At 41.6% G+C, this 19,143-nt stretch overlaps 2 protein-coding genes and 1 long non-coding RNA gene across 3 annotated transcripts; 2 read left to right on the forward strand and 1 right to left on the reverse strand.

Annotated features, from left to right (window-relative positions):
* Positions 1-1,627: 1,627 nt before the first annotated feature.
* Positions 1,628-11,819, forward strand: uox (urate oxidase). The gene is made up of 8 exons (XM_073826211.1): positions 1,628-1,780; positions 1,871-2,083; positions 2,980-3,096; positions 4,452-4,530; positions 10,366-10,552; positions 10,639-10,762; positions 10,943-11,026; positions 11,554-11,819. Exons 1-8 carry the CDS (start codon positions 1,760-1,762, stop codon positions 11,626-11,628), a joined length of 900 nt encoding a protein of 299 aa, XP_073682312.1. The 5' UTR covers positions 1,628-1,759; the 3' UTR covers positions 11,629-11,819.
* On the forward strand, positions 3,103-3,741 carry LOC141294129 (uncharacterized). The gene is made up of 2 exons (XR_012340879.1): positions 3,103-3,316; positions 3,617-3,741. It is a non-coding gene; the product is annotated as an uncharacterized lncRNA (long non-coding RNA).
* Positions 11,820-12,740: 921 nt separating the features above from the next.
* On the reverse strand, positions 12,741-19,113 carry samd13 (sterile alpha motif domain containing 13). The gene is made up of 5 exons (XM_073826212.1): positions 19,000-19,113; positions 18,100-18,271; positions 17,824-17,866; positions 15,199-15,310; positions 12,741-13,649 (listed from the first exon to the last, which is right to left on the reverse strand). The coding sequence occupies exons 3-5, from the start codon at positions 17,859-17,861 to the stop codon at positions 13,506-13,508; spliced, it is 294 nt and encodes a 97-aa protein (XP_073682313.1). The 5' UTR covers positions 17,862-17,866; positions 18,100-18,271; positions 19,000-19,113; the 3' UTR covers positions 12,741-13,505.
* Positions 19,114-19,143: the final 30 nt, after the last annotated feature.

Below are 19,143 nucleotides of genomic sequence, written 5' to 3' on the forward strand. Positions count from 1 at the left end.
GCCCTATAAGCTATTTATCTTAGATGATGAAGTGTGTGTGAGGTTCAGGTACAGTAAACCCTATTTTATGGGGACAAAATGTCCCCACAAAGATGGCAATATCTGAAATCGTGCTTTTTTTGGGCCCTATGAGAAAAAAAGATTTTAAAAGAGTTTGAAACCTATTGCTCCATAAAACTGTGCGTCTGCAAGATGTCTGTTAAAGATCCCTTGATCTGGAAAGCATCTGCTGTGTACAAACGTCTGGCAGACATCTGTAAGATGTCAGTATTGCATGCATTCTAAATCATAAACATCTAATAGACGTCTATTTGACATCAAATAGGAAACGTCCAATAGATGTATTGCAGATGTCTTGCAGATGTCAAATAGACATCTCCTAGATGTACATGTGCTATCAGGGGTGTATGTGTACCCACGTACTGTAACCATCTTTTGGGGACAAATTGGTACCTAAAAGTATACGCAAAACTTGACAAAACCACCTTAAACCTCCCTTTCAGGACGTCCTCATTTGTAAAACTGTGTTTTGCTATTTTTGACCATACAGCAGGACACAAGGGAGACAGACTGATCAGAGATTTATCAGAGATGTATGAGAAGAAAAGAAGACAAATGGCATCAAATACAGCATTTTACATTATGCCATGTGATACTGTACACTCTTAAAAATAAAGGTGCTTTAAAGGGTTCTTCAAGCGATGTCATGGATGTCGATGTCAGTTAAAGGTTCTTTAAAGAACCATCTCTTTCTTACCTTTTTATAATCTGAAAACCTTATTTCGTACAAAGAACCTTTTGTGAAACCAAAAGGCTCTTCAGATGTTAAAGGTTTTTTATGGAGCCATTTAGACAAAAAAGGTTCTTCTATGGCGTCGTGAAGCACCTAACTTTATTTATTGCATTGACAGTAAACTCTGTTCTAGCACAAAACCTCATGGCCATGTCATACCTTTATCACACCTTTTGATAAAACACTGGCTAAATACTTTTACAAACATTGTGGATTTTATGTGAGATATGCAATGACATGCAACATGACAGTTATTGCCTGTATTACTGTAATTATTTCAGCAACAAAGGTGATTTGAAACATGTATCTTGCATTGCGTGCTCTTGAAACAACATTTGAACATTGAAAGAAGATCTTTTTATTGTTGGGTTTTGGTGATTAAACTCAGTACATATCACAACGATCTTGTGTTCTGAAACGATTATGAGGAATGCAAATATGTGCAACTACAATGAAATCATGAGATCAGGTTTTAAAAGAATAACTAGCAATTTTGTTCATAAGAGTTTTGAAAATGTACACCTTACTTATGAAAAGTTCTGTTCACCTCAAGAACAATCAACTGGGATACTGAAAAAACACCCAGTGATGACTTTCAAATGACTTTCTCTTGTTCCTTGAAAAATCAGTTGAACTTTGGTTGGTGTACAGTTGAGGGGTGGTGAAGGGAGGTCAATGGGCCAGATGAAATGTTGGGTCATGGATAGGCTGGAGAAAGACGTGACTGTAGTCACTGTGCAAACGGAACAGGACAAAGTAGAGAAGAGAGGTGGCTTGTTTTGGAGGGCTATCAGCAAATCAGCGTTTCTGTAGAGGATAATGGAGGTGGGGCAGATCATTGATCATCTGGAGCCATTACAAAACATTAAAACTTGTACGTGACACCCCCTCCTCAGCAAAACCCTTTGCTCCCTCTAAAACCTCTTCCCAACGCTGGTGCTGTCAGCAGTGACTCTAGTTACAGTCATGGCCACTACCTCAAACCAGGTAAAGGAATTCACTTTTCATTAAGACTATATGTGTGTGGATGTCATGCCAGCCTCTTTAAACACGTATTTAATAACATGTCTTATGTAGAATGTGGAGTTTGTGCGAACAGGCTATGGAAAGAATATGGTTAAAGTTCTTCACATCCGTCGTGAAGGGATTCATCATCATATTACAGAGCTGATCGCAGACGTTCAGTTAACCCTGAAGTCGCGCAAAGACTACCTGACAGGAGACAACTCTGATATCATCCCCACTGACACCATCAAAAACACTGTCCACGGTCTCGCCAAACTAAAAGGAGTAGGTCCTTTTTATTCATTTAGTTTAGCCTCTGCTGCTTACTTGCTTTAGCTACATTCATAATTGTCTTCCCCAAATATGAATAAAAACAAACACAACAACTACATTTTAATAATAATTGTTATTACCTAAAAAGATACTCCATGTGATAAATTAGCCTACACTCTTAAAATGAAGGTGCTTTAAAAGGTTCTTCCCAGCGATAGAAGAACCATTTTTGTTTCCACAAAGAACCATTCAGTCAAAGGTTCTTTAAAGAACCATCTCAGTCTTACATTTTTATATTCTGAAGAACCAGAAAAAAACTGAAACAGAAAACAGTTTGGTGAAACAGAAAGGATCTTCAGATGTTAAAGGTTCTTAATAGAACCATTTAGACAAAAAAAGGTTCTTCTATGGCATTGTGAAGCACCTTTATTTTTAAGAGTGTAGGAGACAAATATTTAATATAACTGAATCAACTTGATTTCATTACACTTTAAAAAATAAAGGTGCTTTAAAAGGTTCTTCACAGCGATGCCATAGAAGAACCATTTTTGCTTCCACAAAGTTTACCTTTTTATAATCTGAAGAACCTTCTTTTGCCAAAAAGAACCTTTTGTGAAACAGAAAGGTTCTTCAGATGTTAAAGGTTCTTTATGGAACCACTTAGACAAAAAAGGTTCTTCTATGGCATCGTGAAATACCTTTATTTTTAAGAGTGTAGGTTACACTAATGGAGATACATAGTCACTACTTTGAGTGAATGCCAAGCAGCATTACTTCAGATGATCAACAAGTATGTCTAACATATTCAATGAACTGGTTATTAAGTCAAGATGTCTTTCAATTAAACAGCTAATGTTTCATTATTTTATGCCATGTCTGTATGACACAGAATATTACTTGTCTTGCAGGTGAAGACCATTGAGGGCTTTGCCCTGGATATCTGTGGACATTTCCTCACAGCGTTCACGCATGTCACACGAGTGAAAGTCAACATTGATGAAGTTCCCTGGAAGAGACTGGAAAAGGTGTTTTGTTACTGCTAAAGCAGATTATATACCATGGCTCCCAAAAAGACATTTGCATTTATATTTAGTAGGGATGTTCGGCAACCAAAATCATTCGGCCGAAAATAACAACAACAAAAAAAAAGCTCTTTCGGTATTTGGCCAAATCGAAAAGGAAAATCTGCGCTGAAACAGCGTAATGAGAATCATTCATAAATCTGCTACTGTCAGCTTTTCACGAGTTCGCGCTTACATATAATTAGCCGGAGAATAGAAATGCATGTTTGGCGTGCTGTCCGGTGAAGGGCTCCGAGCTCGGGGATGGCCCGAACCCAGAGTACCCCCCAATAGGAGTAGTGAGAACTCGGAGTGAGGAGATGGGGTGGTGGAGGGTTACTGATAAACCATCAAGTGAATGGAGGTGAGTCAGCTGTATTTAACCTATGGCGCTGATTGACTTGAGTGGGCTCCTCTTGTGCTGTTTACGCTAAGTATCTGACGCGCTTCTCCCGAACTTTGTTAATGAAACATCATTAAGTAGTACTGAGGTCTTCTTGTGGGTTTCGGCCAAAACAAAAGTCAACATTCATAAATGTTGCCATTGTAATTTTACTGTTGATCTTTTTTAAAAAAAAAAGCTTTATTAATACATTTATTCTAACATTCTCCTTTGTTCAGCAAGGCTGCATTTATTTGTACATTAAAAACACATAAAAAAACATCTTAAAAATGGCCAAATAATAATATTTGACTAACTTATTAATTTTAAGGTAAATTGTGCTTTGTTGGTAGGCTATAATGTCTACTAGAATGTTAAAAATGTTCAGTGTTGAATATTTTTAAATTGTTGTTTTGTAATTATTATTTTTTTTAAAAAAGCAAGACAAAACAGGTTAATAGGTAAATAGCCAAAAAGCACATTTTGGCTATTTAATTCATGCAATGGTGAAAAAAATTGGCAACATGCGGGAAAAAACATGAAAAACCATGTTCGGTAATCAGACTTCGGCCAAGAATTTTCATTTCGGTGCATCCCTAATATTTAGACATTTTAGAAATGCTTTACGAAAACAACTAAGGAATGAGGAACATAACAAGTAATTTATTATACAAAGGCCAAAAAAACAAAAAAAAACAAAACACACACACTACGGCAAGAGTACCAAAGAAGGGGTCCAATAACTGAACCCTGAGGCACCCCAGGGATGAGCTGACATAACTTTGAATACTTCCTGGTTGTTTATGAAAGAAATCCAGAGTTAATGTGATGAACTACACCTGCAGTAACTCTGGTGCCAACACTTAACATAATAAGCACTATATAGTTGATTAACACATTTTTAATACCAAAAATTTTCTTAACATGTTTTTAACAGAATGGAGTCGAGCACACACATGCTTTCATCCACTGTCCTGAGTCCTGGCACTTCTGCGAGGTTGAACAACATTTGAGTAGTGAGTAAAAATTAAGTTACCCCTTCAGTCGAATCACTTCGACGTTACATTGGGATCTCGCCTGAGAGACCGATCATCTCTGAGCCTTATATAAAAAAGGCCAATTGCAAATTGGCGAGTGGACATGCGCGTCGGCCACTCCCCCGCACATGCGGGTATATAAGAAGGCGGCGCGCATCACTCAAACAGACTTTCGCTTTCAGAGCCGGTATGCTCAAGCCTTCTCTCCTCAAGAAAAAGGAAAACTTCACGTTCCTGCTGCTCTCTCTGCTGGTGTGCGCCGATTGAAAGAGACAAACTAAAAGAGTGAATTTCTCGGTGCCGCCAGCGGGGTCCCGCGGGCGGCCGTTTTCACGGCCATAAAAGCCTCCTGCGTTCCAGCGAGCAAGCCCCATTGAATGCACAGTGGTGCCGCGGTTTCCTCCCTGGGCAGACCGGGACTAAAAGAGCAATTTCTCACGGCTGTGTAAAGACGTTCTTTTCAGAATGGCTTTCCGGCCGTGCGCTTCTGGGTGTGGCAGTTTCCTCACCTCACTGGACGGACATGAAAGCTGCTTCACATGTCTGGGCATTGAACATGCTGAGGCAGCTTTCACGGATGGTTCATGCATTCATTGCGAAAGCATGACCATGGGAATGCTGAGGACTCGCCGCTCGCTCGCGGGCAGGCCCCCCTTCGCGCCCCACGGCCTGCGGAATTTTTCCGCCGCTGTGGCGAGGCACGAGGGGGAATTTCGAGTCACGGTGCCGAACGTTCCGCCGGCTCCAAAAGCCCTGCGGTCTTCCGCCCGCCAGCATACCCCCGTCGAGATGCCAAAGCAGTACGCCTCCCCGCCAGCCGGGCTGGGCGTCTCCTTTGGCACTCCTCAGGAGGAAGAGATGTCTGACGCTGCGTCAGAGGGAGAGTCAGGGGGTGAGGACGCTCTTCCGGCGGCGCGGCGCCCCTCCGCGGTTGCTGCCCCGTCGGAGGCAGACTCCGAGCTCTCGGCTATGCTCCTCCGAGCCGCCAGGGGGATCGGCCTGGAGGTTACTTCATCGGCCTCGGCCGATCCTTCTCGGCTGGGCGACTGGTTCCTGGGGACGGCTCCGGCGGCATCGCCTCGCCCTCCCCCGGTGCCATTCTTCCCGGAGGTGCACGAGGAGCTGGTTAAGACCTGGCGGGCGCCCTTTTCATCTCGCCCGCTGCCCGGCTCCTCTCCCCTCGCCACCCTTGATGGCGGGGCGGCCAGGGGGTATGCGTCGGTTCCCCAGGTCGAGCGCGCTATGGCGGTGCAACTTTGCCCGCGTGGCGCTGCCACCTGGCGGGGCCGGCCGCGTCTCCCGTCCAAGGCGTGTGAGCGCTCGTCCGCCCTTGCGGGCCGCGCTTTTCACGCTGCGGGCCAGGCCGCCTCGGCCCTGCATGCGATGGCAACCCTGCAGGTCTACCAGGCCAAGGGGTTGAAACAGCTGCACGAGGGTGGTCCCGACCAAGGTACGATGCAGGAACTCCGCGCTGCCACCGACTTCGCCCTTCGTGCGACGAAGGTCGCGGCGCGGGCCCTTGGTCAGGTGATGTCCACGGCTGTGGTCCAGGAGCGACACCTGTGGCTCTCTCTGGCCCAGATGGCAGATGCCGACAAAGCACGCTTTCTCGACGCTCCCATCTCCCAGAGGGGCCTATTCGGCGACTCTGTCGAGGACTTTGCCCAACAGTTCTCGGCAGCCCAGAGACAGACGGAGGCGTTTCACATCCTGCCCCGCCGCGATGCTTCCATCCCGCCGCCGGAGGCACCGCCTCCGCCTGCACGTCGCCGAGGGCGCCCCCCTGCGGCCGCAACATCTACGGCTCGCCCCACCGCGGAGGCCCACGACGCCAGGTCGGCGAGAAGGGCCCGCAAGCGCAGAGCCAGCCGCAGGAGAGTGGCGCCGCCCGCGGCACAGGGATCGGCCCGAAACACCCGCAAGAAAACTGCGAAACGTCCCTGACGCGGGCCTCCAGAGGTGATTGAGACTGCTCCTTAGGGGATGCTAACAATCTACGCTCCCCGCTCCCGGTGGAGGGCCGGGAGCCACTGTGTACTTCAATGCTGCCGTCGGCTTTCGTCGACGGTACCCACTTTTTCTCAAAAAGAGCAATTTCTCACCTCTGGCTTCGGCCTCGAGTTTCCTTCTGAGCAGCACTTACACTCCTCGGAACCAGACTCGCGGCCGGCCTTCGCCAGCGCGGGATCCAGGGAAGAAGGTAAGCACTGCTTAGTGCAGTTAGACACTTCTCCAGGACGTTCATCCTTCTGGGTTCTGTCTCCTTCCCTGTCTCCCCCTAGGCTGCCCCACCACGGTCACGTCGGTCAACGTTCCCTTGATACCACTACGATGGTTGATACGGACGGTACGGCCCGGCCCCAGGCGTCCGCCCAGACTCAGAGGTACCCCTTACTTTCTTATTCGGGCAGGCGTGCCTCTGTTCTGCTTGCGGAGGTCGCGTTCCTACTGGCGAAGGACGCGATCCAGCCTGTCCCTCCCCCGGGACGAGGTCGGGACCTTTCAGTCTCGACTTCACGTGTCCAGTTAGTGTGGTGGGTTAATACCCGCCCTGGATGGAGCTCTGTCCCGATCCCTTTCAGGCTGTCGGCACACTCGCTCACGACGAAGCACATACAGCTATGTTTCCGTCTCCAGGGCTGGGTTGCAGCCATCTGCCTGAAGGGCACCCGCTGTCTCGTCTCGATCTTCCCCGGCGCACACCCCTCCGGCGGTCTGCCCCGGGGGTCGAGCGCTCAGCGCTAGGTGCTTCCATTTGGCTAGTCCCTCTCCTTCCTGCCTTCTTTAGGCCATGGGAGCTCCCCTGTCCCCTTTTTCGGCAGACAGGTATTCGCGTCTTCAACCGTCTCTTCGACTGGTGCTTTACCAGCCCACTCGTGAGTTCCGTTGTGCGAACATAGGGACTTGGTGCCTCGGCACCCCCGCCATCTGGTCCTTCAGGCCAACCGAGGGAATTCGTTTCCTCGGTCGGGAGCCTGACTCGGTCCTTAAGACAGCCCGCCTTACTACCTAGAGCGCGCAGTCAGTGCTGTAGTTCCTGAGTCAATCAGGCACAACATAGCGGTCCTCTCAACTGAGGCTCCTGGGGCACATGACAGCTCTAGCCGCTAAGAGCCGCTAAGCTTGTTCATGTGAGACCGCTTCAGCACGATCGAGTCCCAGGATGGGCATGGCATCTCGGCCCACTCCGGACTGGCGTTTTCCCGCAGTTTGGCCGACAAGCCAGCCCGTGGCTTACCACGGGTTGGGTTGCCATGTACGACAGAGGCTTACAGCCTCTCCATCTGCTCCCAGGGAGTACGTGGCACATTTTGCTACTTGCCATTCACTTGAAGCAGGTAAACTCAACCGTGCAGCCTATCGGCTCTCACGGCAGTCCACCACCTGCAGGATGGCGACTCCACCCCGTGACGCAGCTAGTTTGGAGCATATCGGTAGGCCAGCCACATCCGCTCGCCCCCGATTGCTCTCACTGCCAGCTGCCTCCTTCAGAGTAGCGCTGGCACTCAGCTGACCTCCGGGGCCCAAGTACGCCCTTCCCCAGTGAGCCTCCTTGCACAGACTCTGTGCAAGTCCAGGGAGGACGAGGAGTAAGTCTGTTGGTTGCGCTACAAGAATGGCCCACCCGGACTCAGGTCTAGTAACCGTTCCCTCGCGGCAGTCCCTCCCTGTAGGGCACGGTATGACACCCAGACCTCTCCGGTCTTCTCAGGCCGTGATACAATTATCACTCAGTCCGAGCTCCCTTGACTAGAGGCAGGCTCGCACTGAGATGAGGTCTATTTGCTGGCTTTCCACAGAGTTACACGGTTGCAGTATGCTTCCCTTCCTGCAGGAGAGTTTGAGCGCAGACTGTCCCCTCACTCTTTAAGTATATGCCGCTGCTTCGCCGCGTATCACATGCAGTAGATGGAGCTAAGTAGGTAAGCATTCACTGGCCGTGAGGTTTCCCAGAGGTGCCCAGAACGCACCCCACACCCTCTTGGGGCCTTCCCGTCGCCTTCAGAGCCGCGGGACGCTCCAATTGAGCCATTGGCCTCAGTCGAGCTAGCATTACTGTCATCAAGACAGCGCTCCTGACCGCCCTGGCTCCCGTTAAGAGGGCAGGAGACCTACAAGTTTTCTCTGTCAAGTAACGCCTCATACCCTCTGGGACCCCCCCGTCGCCCTTCAGGGCCGCGGGTTGCTCCTTAGGAGCCTCGGGCCTCAGTCGAGTTAGAATTCCTGTCATTAAGACAGCACTCCTGACTGCCCTGGCTTCCTTTAAGAGGGTAGGTTACCGACAAGCTCAGGTTCCTCAGAGGTGCTTAGCACGCACCTCATACCTCTTGGACCTCCCCGTCGCCTTCAGGGCCGCGGGTCGCTCCATTGGAGCCACTGGCCTCAGTCGAGCTAAAATTCCTGTCATTAAGACAGCGCTCCTGACTGCCCTGGCTCCCATTAAGAGGGCCTACAAGCTTTTCTGCCAGCAAAGTGTGTCGAGAATTCGGGCCCGGCGTCTTCCACGTTACCGTCGAGACCCCGGCCCGGTGCCCAAGGTCCCCACCACGCCTTTCCGCGATCAGGTGGTGGACCTGCAAGCTCTGCCCTGGAGGAGGCAGACCCAGTCGTGCTATGTTGTGTCGTTAAATATGTGAGACTGAATCACTCGGCACTTCAGCCGCACCAGCAGCTTCATCTGCCTCGGGATTCAGCAGAAAGGGAATGCTCCCCGAACTGAGGTTGGCTAAATGGTGGTAGATGCCTCTCCCTGTTATACCCAGGGACAGCCGTGATCCTTGGTTCATGGCACCTCACCAGCAGATGTATAAACCGGAAGCTGCGGGCTGGGCGACACCCTACCTTCGCTTGGTTCTCCAACCTTGCGTAGAGGCCGTTCTCCCGTGTCCTAACATAAGGACTCACAGGTGAGCGGGAAGACCGGCTGGTGTCGGCTTGCTGCGCCATTCCCACGTGGATCCGTGCGCTATTTCCCAGAATGTTCCCTCCGGCGAACCCTGGGTCCTCCTGCCCCGCAGTCAGGGCTAGGCGCGGAGTAGTCCTGCACTGTGATCCTGCCTGGGTCTCCTTCGCCCCGCAGGTTGTGGCTTAGTTTTTATTTATTCCAGCGGAGGAGACCGCTGTTTCCCTCGTGTATCCCTAAAAACCTTTATGGATATATTGAATTATTCTTATTTCCACATGTAGAATTTCATGTGCTCCGCCCCCCCAACCCATGCTTCAGTACAACTGGCATCCCTGGTGGGCCCCCTTATTGGGCCCCAGGGCGTTGGGAAGGTTACGTTACACTTCGCCTGCCGGCACGTATACTTGTCAGCATGTGAAGTTGTTGCGTAACGCGGCGTCAGGGTCGTGGCCTTTTCCATGGGCTTGTTCCCAATGTAACGTCGAAGTGATTCGACTGAAGGGGTAACGTCTAGGTTACGAAGGTAACCCACGTTCCCCGAAGGAGGGAACGGAGACGTTACATTCCCCTGCCACGTCCCTGGCGTCGCGCTGACGCCGGCTTGACGGCTCTTCAGCGAAAACCTGTTTGAGTGATGCGCGCCGCCTTCTTATATACCCGCATGTGCGGGGGAGTGGCCGACGCGCACGTCCACTCGCCAATTTGCAATTGGCCTTTTTTATATAAGGCTCAGAGATGATCGGTCTCTCAGGCGAGATCCCAATGTAACGTCTCCGTTCCCTCCTTCGGGGAACGTGGGTTACCTTCGTAACCTAGACGTTCTGAACTAGTGATTTCTAAAAGAAAACTATTGAGGGGAAAGAATGTTATTGCTGGTTTTTCAGCAAATATATCTATATCTTTTTCAGTGACTCCAGTGGTTCACAGCGGTATAAGAGATATGAAGGTACTGAAGACTACTCAGTCTGGATTTGAAGGATTCCTGCGAGACCGTTTCACCACTCTGACAGAGGCAAAGGACAGATTCTTCTGCACTTCTGTTTATGCAAGATGGCGCTACAACACACATGTGAATGTGGCATTTGATGCTGCATGGTAATAGTGAAATATCTATTTGTCATATTAAAAAAAACTGTATTTACTATATATTACAGCTTACAGTAAGGACAATTTTCTTGTAGGAAAACTATTAAGGACACCATCATTCAGAAGTTTGCAGGACCCTATGATCGTGGGGAATACTCTCCTTCTGTTCAGAAAACTCTGTATGATACACAACTTCTGGTACTTGACAGAGTTCCACAAGTAAGTGGTTTCAGTTTTGTGTGACTTGTTAATGGTATTTGATAAGGTAAACATCACCATTTCTACTGCTCATACTTACGGTTGAATAAATCTATTTGAGTGGCTTTCATATGCACTACTAAATATACTTCATTGTTTTACGACATTTTCTTAAGTCTTGTCATTACATGAATCCCGCAGGTTGAAGAAATTGAAATAATTATGCCAAATCAGCATTATTTCGTCATTGACATGACAAAAATTGGACTCTCGAACAAGGATGAGGTGAGTGACAGAAATCCATTGGACAATTTTGGAAAAAAGTCAGTCAAACAGAGGTTATCAGTTCAGATTAGTCAATACTTCTGTATTGACACAGAACAAAGTCTAGAGTTTCCAGGCTCTTAAAATAAAGGTGCTTCACGATGCCATAGAAGAACTTTTTTGTCTAAATGGCTCCATAAAGAACCTTTAACATTTCACAAAAGATTATAAAAAGGTAAAAAAGAGATGGTTTTTCAAAGAACCTTTGACTGAATGGTTCTATGGCATCGCTGTGAAGAACCGCTTAAAGCACTTTTATTTTTAAGAGTGTGTGACAAAAATCAGGACTTTTGAGACAGCTACTCTTAAAATGACTTTATTGCCAAACTTCTACAAACCACACACACATGAGCATGAGGATGTTTTGTTATCCCAACTTAGAGAAGATATTGGTAGCAATGATGTAGCTTTGTATATATTTCTTTATGCATTTATATTTTAAATTCACATTATAAACGTCACATTATGTTGTTGTGCTTTCATTTCAGGTTTATCTTCCCCTTGATAATCCATCAGGAAACATCACAGGCACTGTATGCAGAAAACCACGAGCCAAAATGTAGAAAGAAACAGCTCATTTAATTAAAACCTATAAAGAAATCTCAAAGTTGCTTTAGCATGATTATCTATAGAACTACCTTGATGTTTTAATTAGATTTTGCAATCACAAAAAAAGTTAAAAACTAAAACAAACACATAAAACTGTTGAAATGAATGGATATATTAATAAATATGGCCCAAAAATGTGTTTTAACTCTGAGTAATTTAAAAGCAAAATGGTCAGATTTGTTATATTATCAATTTGTTTCAGTTGAAAGGTATTTACAGCAGTGGTTTTAGAGTGAGCTTATTATATAAAGTTCAGAAAAAAGAAAACTGCATCAGATATATATTAACACATGCATGCAATGTTTCTGGGATTTGATTGTTTTTGGGAGATCAATACATTTAACACAGCAAAAAATGCTTTTCTTACTTAATTTTTTTGTCTTGTTTCCAGCCAAAATTTCTAAAAATTCTTAAATCGAGAACCATTTTCTAGACAAGTAAAAAATATTTTCTTGTTTTTAGTAAAAACAAGTCAAAATTAAGTGAGATTTTGCTTAGAACAAGCAAAATAATCTGCCAATGGGGTAAGAAAAATAATCTTATTTCAAACAGAAAACAAGATTATTTTTCTTAGCCCATTGGCAGATAATTGTGCTTGTTTCAAGTTTTTCTAAAAACAAGAAAATTATTTTTACTTGTCTAGAAAATCCTTCTTGATTTAAGAATTTTTAGATATTTTGGCTGGAAACAAGACAAAAAATCTAAGTAAGAAAAGCATTTTTTGCAGTGAATAAACTTAGATTTTTTGTTATTTTATTTTTTCAGAAAAAACAAGTCAAAATTAAGTGAGTTTTTGCTTAGAACAAGCTAAATAATCTGCCAAAGCAAAAAAATCTTATTTCAAACAGACAAAACAAGATTATTTTGCTTGTTTTAAGCAAAAATGCACTTAATTTTGACTTGTTTTTCTGAATACAAGACGATAATTTTTACTCGTCTAGAAAATGCTTCTTGATTTAAGATTTTTTTGATATTTTGGCTGGCAACAAGACAAAAAATCTAAAGTAGAAAAGCATTTTTTGCAGTGGCACATATGCACAAAAGAAAGGAAGTGAGGACCAAGAAGTAGATCTGAAAAAGCACCATTTATTGCAATCCACACTCATTTTTGTTTCATCTTTTTAAAACACCCTGTTTCACAAACCCATTTACAGTGTTGTGCTGGCTTTCAACAATAACAATTCACCAGTTCATCAGGAATCACATTGTTAGTTACAGAATGAAATAAATAAACAGAATTAATAGCAGCACCAAGCACCGTCATTCTGATCATTCGGATTCCTGCAAACAAACCTCTAATGCGTTGCGCCTTTATAGCTGTAAACCACAGCGAAAACATCATTTTCAGACATTTGATCATTTGTGCTGTTACTTTATCTCAACACACTTTTTATCTATTAAAAACTGGAAAAACTAAAAGTAAAATAAACACCAACAAACCAATAAAAAAAAAAAAACACAACTGCGGCGGCAATCTTCTTTTCACTTCCATTCAAGTCTACTTCATGCGTTACACAGAAACATCTTCAAGAACAGTGTTTCAATTTGAGTTCAAGCCTTTTTTCATTTTACACAAATCACATTATAAACCGAGCGTTTAATCTTAAAAGCAATAATGATTTATGTACAAGCACACAAAGTGAAGGTAAAATCTGAATGGACATAGGTAAACTGAAAAGAGTAAATATGCCTGTACAGCAGAATGAGAGCTCAGAAGCAATCGATTCACCATGTTTATTTATTAAGATGCATAAAATGTATTAGATCTGCCTGCAGTTACCCTGCGCCCCCTGCTGTGATTGTCTTCCATGCGTCCGTGTGGCGTCAGCAGCTATGAGACGTTACTTTTTAAGTGTTGGGTTTGGAGAGGCTTGACGTGATACTCGTATATCTTCAGTGCAGGACCCAGTTTTATTGACAGTCCGGTCAGAACGTCATTTCGAGTCATTAATAAAAGAGATTTGCCATCGATTTCCTGTAGGGGAATGTTTAGCCAAAAAGACACAACAGATAAATAATAAAATTACGTGAGTTATTTACAATACGATTGTCTTGTGAATTGAAATGTATAGGTGGGGAAAGAATGTGAGTAATTGATTTTGCCAGATGCTTTGGGGGAAAATGAGCCGGTAGCTCAACTAATAATGATATAGACGTTCGCCTCAGATATGTAAATGCAAGGGATGTTATTACATTAGCTTTGTTGAGAAACCTTAAGGCTAGGAAGTGGGGGGTCACACTTTGTCAACTTTAATGACTGTAATAATATTCAAGGATGATATATGTTACCAAATATAATATAATTATACTCACACACTGCAAAAAATGTCTTGTTTCCAGCCAAAATATCTAAAAATTCTTGAATCAGGAAGAATTTTCTAGACAAGTAAAAATTATTGTCTTGTTTTTAGTCAAAAAAGTCAAAATTAGGTGAGTTTTTGATTAGAACAAGCAAAATAATCTGCCAATGGGGTAAGAAAGATAATCTAGTTGTCGGCTTGAAATAAGATTTTTTTTCTTACCCCATTGGCAGATTATTTTGCTTGTTTTAAGCAAAAACTCACTTCATTTTGACTTGTTTTTACTAAAAACAAGACAATAATTTTTACTTGTCTAGAAAATCCTTCCTGATTCAAGAATTTGTAGAAATTTTGGCTGAAAACAAGACAGCAAATCTAAGTAAGAAAAGCATTTTTTGCAGTGCAGAAGTGAGTCCAACACTGCAAAAAATGCTTTTCTTACTTAGATTTTTTGTCTTGTTTCCAGCCAAAATATCTAAAAGATCTTGAATCAGGAAGGATTTTCTAGAGTAGAGTAAAAATGAGTGTCTTGTTTTTAGTAAAAACAAGTGAAAATGAAGTGAGTTTTTGCTTAAAACAAGCAAAATAATCTGCCAATGGGGTAAGAAAAAAAATCTTATTTCAAGCAGACAACTAGATTATTTTTCTTACCCCATTGGCAGATTATTTTGCTTGTTTCAAGCAAAAACTCACCTAATTTTGACCTGTTTTTACTAAAAACAAGACACTCATTTTTACTCGTCTAGAAAATCCTTCCTGATTCAAGAAATTTTAGATATTTTGGCTGGAAACAAGACAAAAAATCTAAGTAAGAAAAGCATTTCTTTGCAGTGAACCCTCACATTTCAGTTTTGTCTGTTTGAAATAAGATTTTTTTGCTTACCCCATTGGCAGATTATTTTGCTTGTTCTAAGCAAAAATGCACTTAATTTTGCCTTTTTTTTTCTGAATACAAGACAATAGTTTTTACTCGTCTAGAAAATGCTTCTCGATTTAAGATTTTTTTGATATTTTGGCTGGAAACAAGACAAAAAATCTAAGGTAGAAAAGCATTTTTTGCAGTGTAATGTTAACGAATGTGACCTTATTGTAAAGTTTTAATAATAAAAAAAAACACATGAAAATTTTGTTAATATGAACATCATATGAACCTGGTTGGTTTATAGAAATATTCACAAAAAAGTGCAGGAAATAAGATTTAGGAATATGACAGCGTATCCCTACCTGATCCTGGAAAGCGTTGGCTTGCTCCTCAAACCCTGTAGCTTTAAAATAATTGACCACATCTGCTACGGCCCAGTGAGCTGGATCAGAAAGCTGCCCATTCTCCACAGAACTGTTCAGGAGAGAGAGAAATAAAAGAGATTTAACTGATGCATTAGTATGATCTAACCAAATACACTGCAAAAAATGCTTTTCTTACTTAGATTTTTTGACTTGTTTCCAGCCAAAATATCTAAAAATTCTTGAATCAGGAAGGATTTTCTAGACAAGTAAAAAAAATGTCTTGTTTTTAGTAAAAACAAGTCAAAATTAAGTGAGTTTTTGCTTAAAACAAGCAAAATAATCTGCCAATGGGGTAAGAAAAATAATCTAGCTGTCTTCTTGAAATAAGATTTTTTTTTCTTGCCCCATTGGCAGATTATTTTGCTTGTTTTAAGCAAAAACTCACTTAATTTTGACTTGTTTTTACTAAAAACAAGAAAATTATTTTTACTTGTCTAGAAAATCCTTCCTTATTCAAGAATTTGTAGATATTTTGGCTGGAAACAAGACAAAAAAATCTAAGTAAGAAAAGCATTTTTTGCAGTGTACTACATGTCTATTCAATCTTCAAGATATGAAACATCACTTTATACATTACTATAGTTTATCTTCAGGACACAAATTAAGATATTATTAATGAAATCTCAGAGATTTCTTTTCTGACCATTACAACTCTAATCCACATGATCAAAATCCATATGAATCAAGCACCTTGAACCGACATAAAGGTGAGCAGTTTTCATTTTTGGGTGACCTAATCCTTTAAATCTGCTGTAACAAAATCACTAAAATAGGTGTCCTGAGAAATCACACTATCTCTGTAACAACAGAAAAGAATATTTCAGATAATTAGACACTATTTTCTCCATTTTACATGTTTGTATATGGTGATTTTGGGCTGGCTGAAATGTTTTGGTGGGCACAAGGCATAACATCAGATCATGTTCAGGATTACGCTGCAAAAAATGCTTTTCTTACTTAGATTTTTAGTCTTGTTTCCAGCCAAAATATCTAAAAATTCTTAAATCAAGAAGCATTTTCTAGACGAGTAAAAATTATTGTCTTGTTTTCAGAAAAAACTTGTCAAAATTAAGTGCGTTTTTGCTTGAAACAGGCAAAATAATCTGCCAATGGGGTGAGAAAAATAATCTGGTTTTCTGTTTGAAATAAGATTTTTCTTCTTACCCCATTGGCAGATTATTTAGCTTGTTCTAAGCAAAAAATCACTTAATTTGGCTTGTTTTTTCTGAAAACAAGAAAATAATTTTTACTCGTCTAGAAAATCCATCTTGATTTAAGAATTTTCAGATATTTTGGCTGGAAACAAGACAAAAAAATCTAAGTGAGAAAAGCATTTTTTGCAGTGTAAAAGTGGGTCATACTTTAATATAGGGAAAATTCTCATCCGTTAACTATTAACTACGACTTTTGTCTCAATAAACTCCTAATTTGCTGCTTATTAATAGCTAGCAAGGTATTTGCTAAATTTGGGTATAAAGTAAGATTAAGAGATTTAAAATATGGTCATGCAGAATAAGGCATTAATGTGTGCTTTACTACTAATTAAGTACTAATAAATAGCCAATATGCTTTTAATATGCAAACTAAAGTATTACCAAAAAGTGTTGAAATAATATAAGATCAATGCTGATTTCTTTGGCAACAGCTGCTAAACAAACTATTTGTTTTCAGTCTGGTTGCCATGGCTCTTCCCTTGTGAAATAAATGAAAAGCCTTGAATGTCTGCATTCTTCTGCAAGTGTGGACCATTTTTTAAAAATGTGATTCAAGAATTGTTTTGAACAAACTGAGGGCAGAAAATAAACTAAGAATTATTTCCAAAAATAGTCTCTACAGGAACAGCAACTCTGAGGATGGCTAACTAAATAAATGGATTGAGAAGGTAAGTTCTACTTTTAGTCAGAGCCAGTGATGAGAAATGATGAAAAATGTTATATTTAGCCTTGTGATGAAATGGGCCAACTAAACTCATTGATTGGGCCTGAGGAAGGACTCTACCAAAAAATCTTTTTTCCATGCTCAGAAATATTTGAGGTGGCATGTTTTTCTTACTTAGATTTTCTGTCTTGTTTCCAGCCAAAATATCTAAAAAATCCTAAATCAAGATGAGTAAAAAATATTGTCTCGTCTCCAGATAAAAACAAGTCAAAATTAAGTGTGTTTTTGCTTGAAACAGGCAAAATAATCTGCCAATGGGGTAAGAAAAATAATCTGGTTTTCTGTTTGAAATAAGATTGTTCCAAGCAAAAAAATCACTTAATTTGGCTTGTTTTTTTCTGAAAACAAAACAACAATTTTTACTCGTCTAGAAAATCTACCTTGATTTAAGAATTTTCAGATATTTGGCTGGAAACAAGACAAAAAATCTAAGTAAGAAAAGCATTTTTTGCAGTGTATTGATATTGTATACTAGAGTTAGGGGTACTTGGAGGCATGAACTCAGGTGGACTTCAAATCCACTGTCATGTGTAACATGAGACATAAAATTAAGATGATAAGACATTAATAAATGTCTCTCACTCAAACTCAATTGTTAAGGACTTAAGAAGCCAATATATCTACCTTTTGGTGTCCACTGAACCATTTTCCTTGGTTTCCATGATTGCTGGATAAAAAAGAAAAAAAGTTGAATACATGCCATTTTAGTTTATCATCACTCCTGTAGTTTTCTAAGAAATGCTACAGTATGGAAGATGCTTTATTAAAATTCAATAAACTGTTTAATGTTTTAGCAAATTCGAGATAATTTCTTGAGGTACAGAACAGAAGCTTTCATATGAACAATAATAATCTTAATAATAACTTTATTAATCCGATTAGCGCTGATCAATCGCTCACCTGTTCGCCAGAGAGGTGATGCTGCTCTATTCCATTAGATTAGTATCCTCATGTCCTGCTCATTTACTTCTCATCAGTCTCCTGCTGTGCAAAGCTGCCCCATTTTCCATAAACTTCAACTTTTAAGTTTATGAATATAACTTGGCGAGAACTCAGCAAAATAATTTAAGACCTGAGGAATAAATAAGAATATGTCTGAACTCTTTCAGTTAAGTATACCAAAAAGTTCAAGCGTGAGAAACTATGACACAACATTGTAAACATCAGGATTATCTGTCAAAAACACAAAACAAAACTTATTATTAACAAATGAAATACATTAACATTTCTGTCATTATTATACAACGACTATCATGCTGTTTTGGAATAAAAAGGTTTTAAATTAGCAAAACAGCTTGAGGAAATATCATAAGCAAAATATTAAATTATAAGCATTTTCGTTCACATCTGAGCTGGTTTGACAGGTTAAGTGTCTATGAAGAAAAACGATCAACAAAATGACAGTCATGACTTTCAAACCAGAAGAGATATTTTTCATTGTAAATAAAATATTTCATAATTTATTGTTAATAAAGCATCCTTGTTTTTTTTTTTTTTGTTTTTTTACTAAATAACCAAATTTAAAAAATGTCGTTTACAGCAAGACTAAATGTATATATAACTGTATCGCCGAAGCTGTAATCTGACGGGCTAAACAGAAGTATTTGATTATCAAAATATCTATTTGATATATTACAAGTGTTTTCATGATGAATTTCAAGAGTGTGGTGATTAATAAAGCAGATGATAAACTCATTAGCCAGCTAGCTTCCATTAACTCCACATCTATAACATTTGCCGTCTTTCTGAGAAAACAAAACGACAGTTTCCAATTATCTGGATGTAAAGCTTTTATCTTACCAATTTTATAGATGTTTTATGTAGATGGTTTGAATGTTATTGATTCTCGATCATTGGAACAATATTACGCTTTTTTTCCCAAGCACAATCCGACAAATGCAGGCGCGGGGGTTCATGGGTAATGTAGTGTCGAACGATGGGAAA

Source organism: Garra rufa, chromosome 20, assembly GCF_049309525.1.
Source record: "Garra rufa chromosome 20, GarRuf1.0, whole genome shotgun sequence".
In the NCBI taxonomy this organism is placed as follows: Eukaryota; Metazoa; Chordata; class Actinopteri; order Cypriniformes; family Cyprinidae; genus Garra; species Garra rufa.

Excerpts from the sequence above, each read along its gene's own strand:
- uox (XM_073826211.1), top strand. The coding sequence starts at position 1,760 with ATGGCCACTACCTCAAACCAG. Across the intron at positions 1,781-1,870 it reads TGGCCACTACCTCAAACCAG|AATGTGGAGTTTGTGCGAAC; the intron begins GTAAAGGAATTC and ends TGTCTTATGTAG. Across the intron at positions 3,097-4,451 it reads CCTGGAAGAGACTGGAAAAG|AATGGAGTCGAGCACACACA; the intron begins GTGTTTTGTTAC and ends TGTTTTTAACAG.
- samd13 (XM_073826212.1), bottom strand. The coding sequence starts at position 17,861 with ATGGAAACCAAGGAAAATGGTTCAGTGGACACCAAAAG. Across the intron at positions 15,311-17,823 it reads GGTTCAGTGGACACCAAAAG|TTCTGTGGAGAATGGGCAGC; the intron begins GTAGATATATTG and ends TCTCCTGAACAG. Across the intron at positions 13,650-15,198 it reads CCAACGCTTTCCAGGATCAG|GAAATCGATGGCAAATCTCT; the intron begins GTAGGGATACGC and ends ATTCCCCTACAG.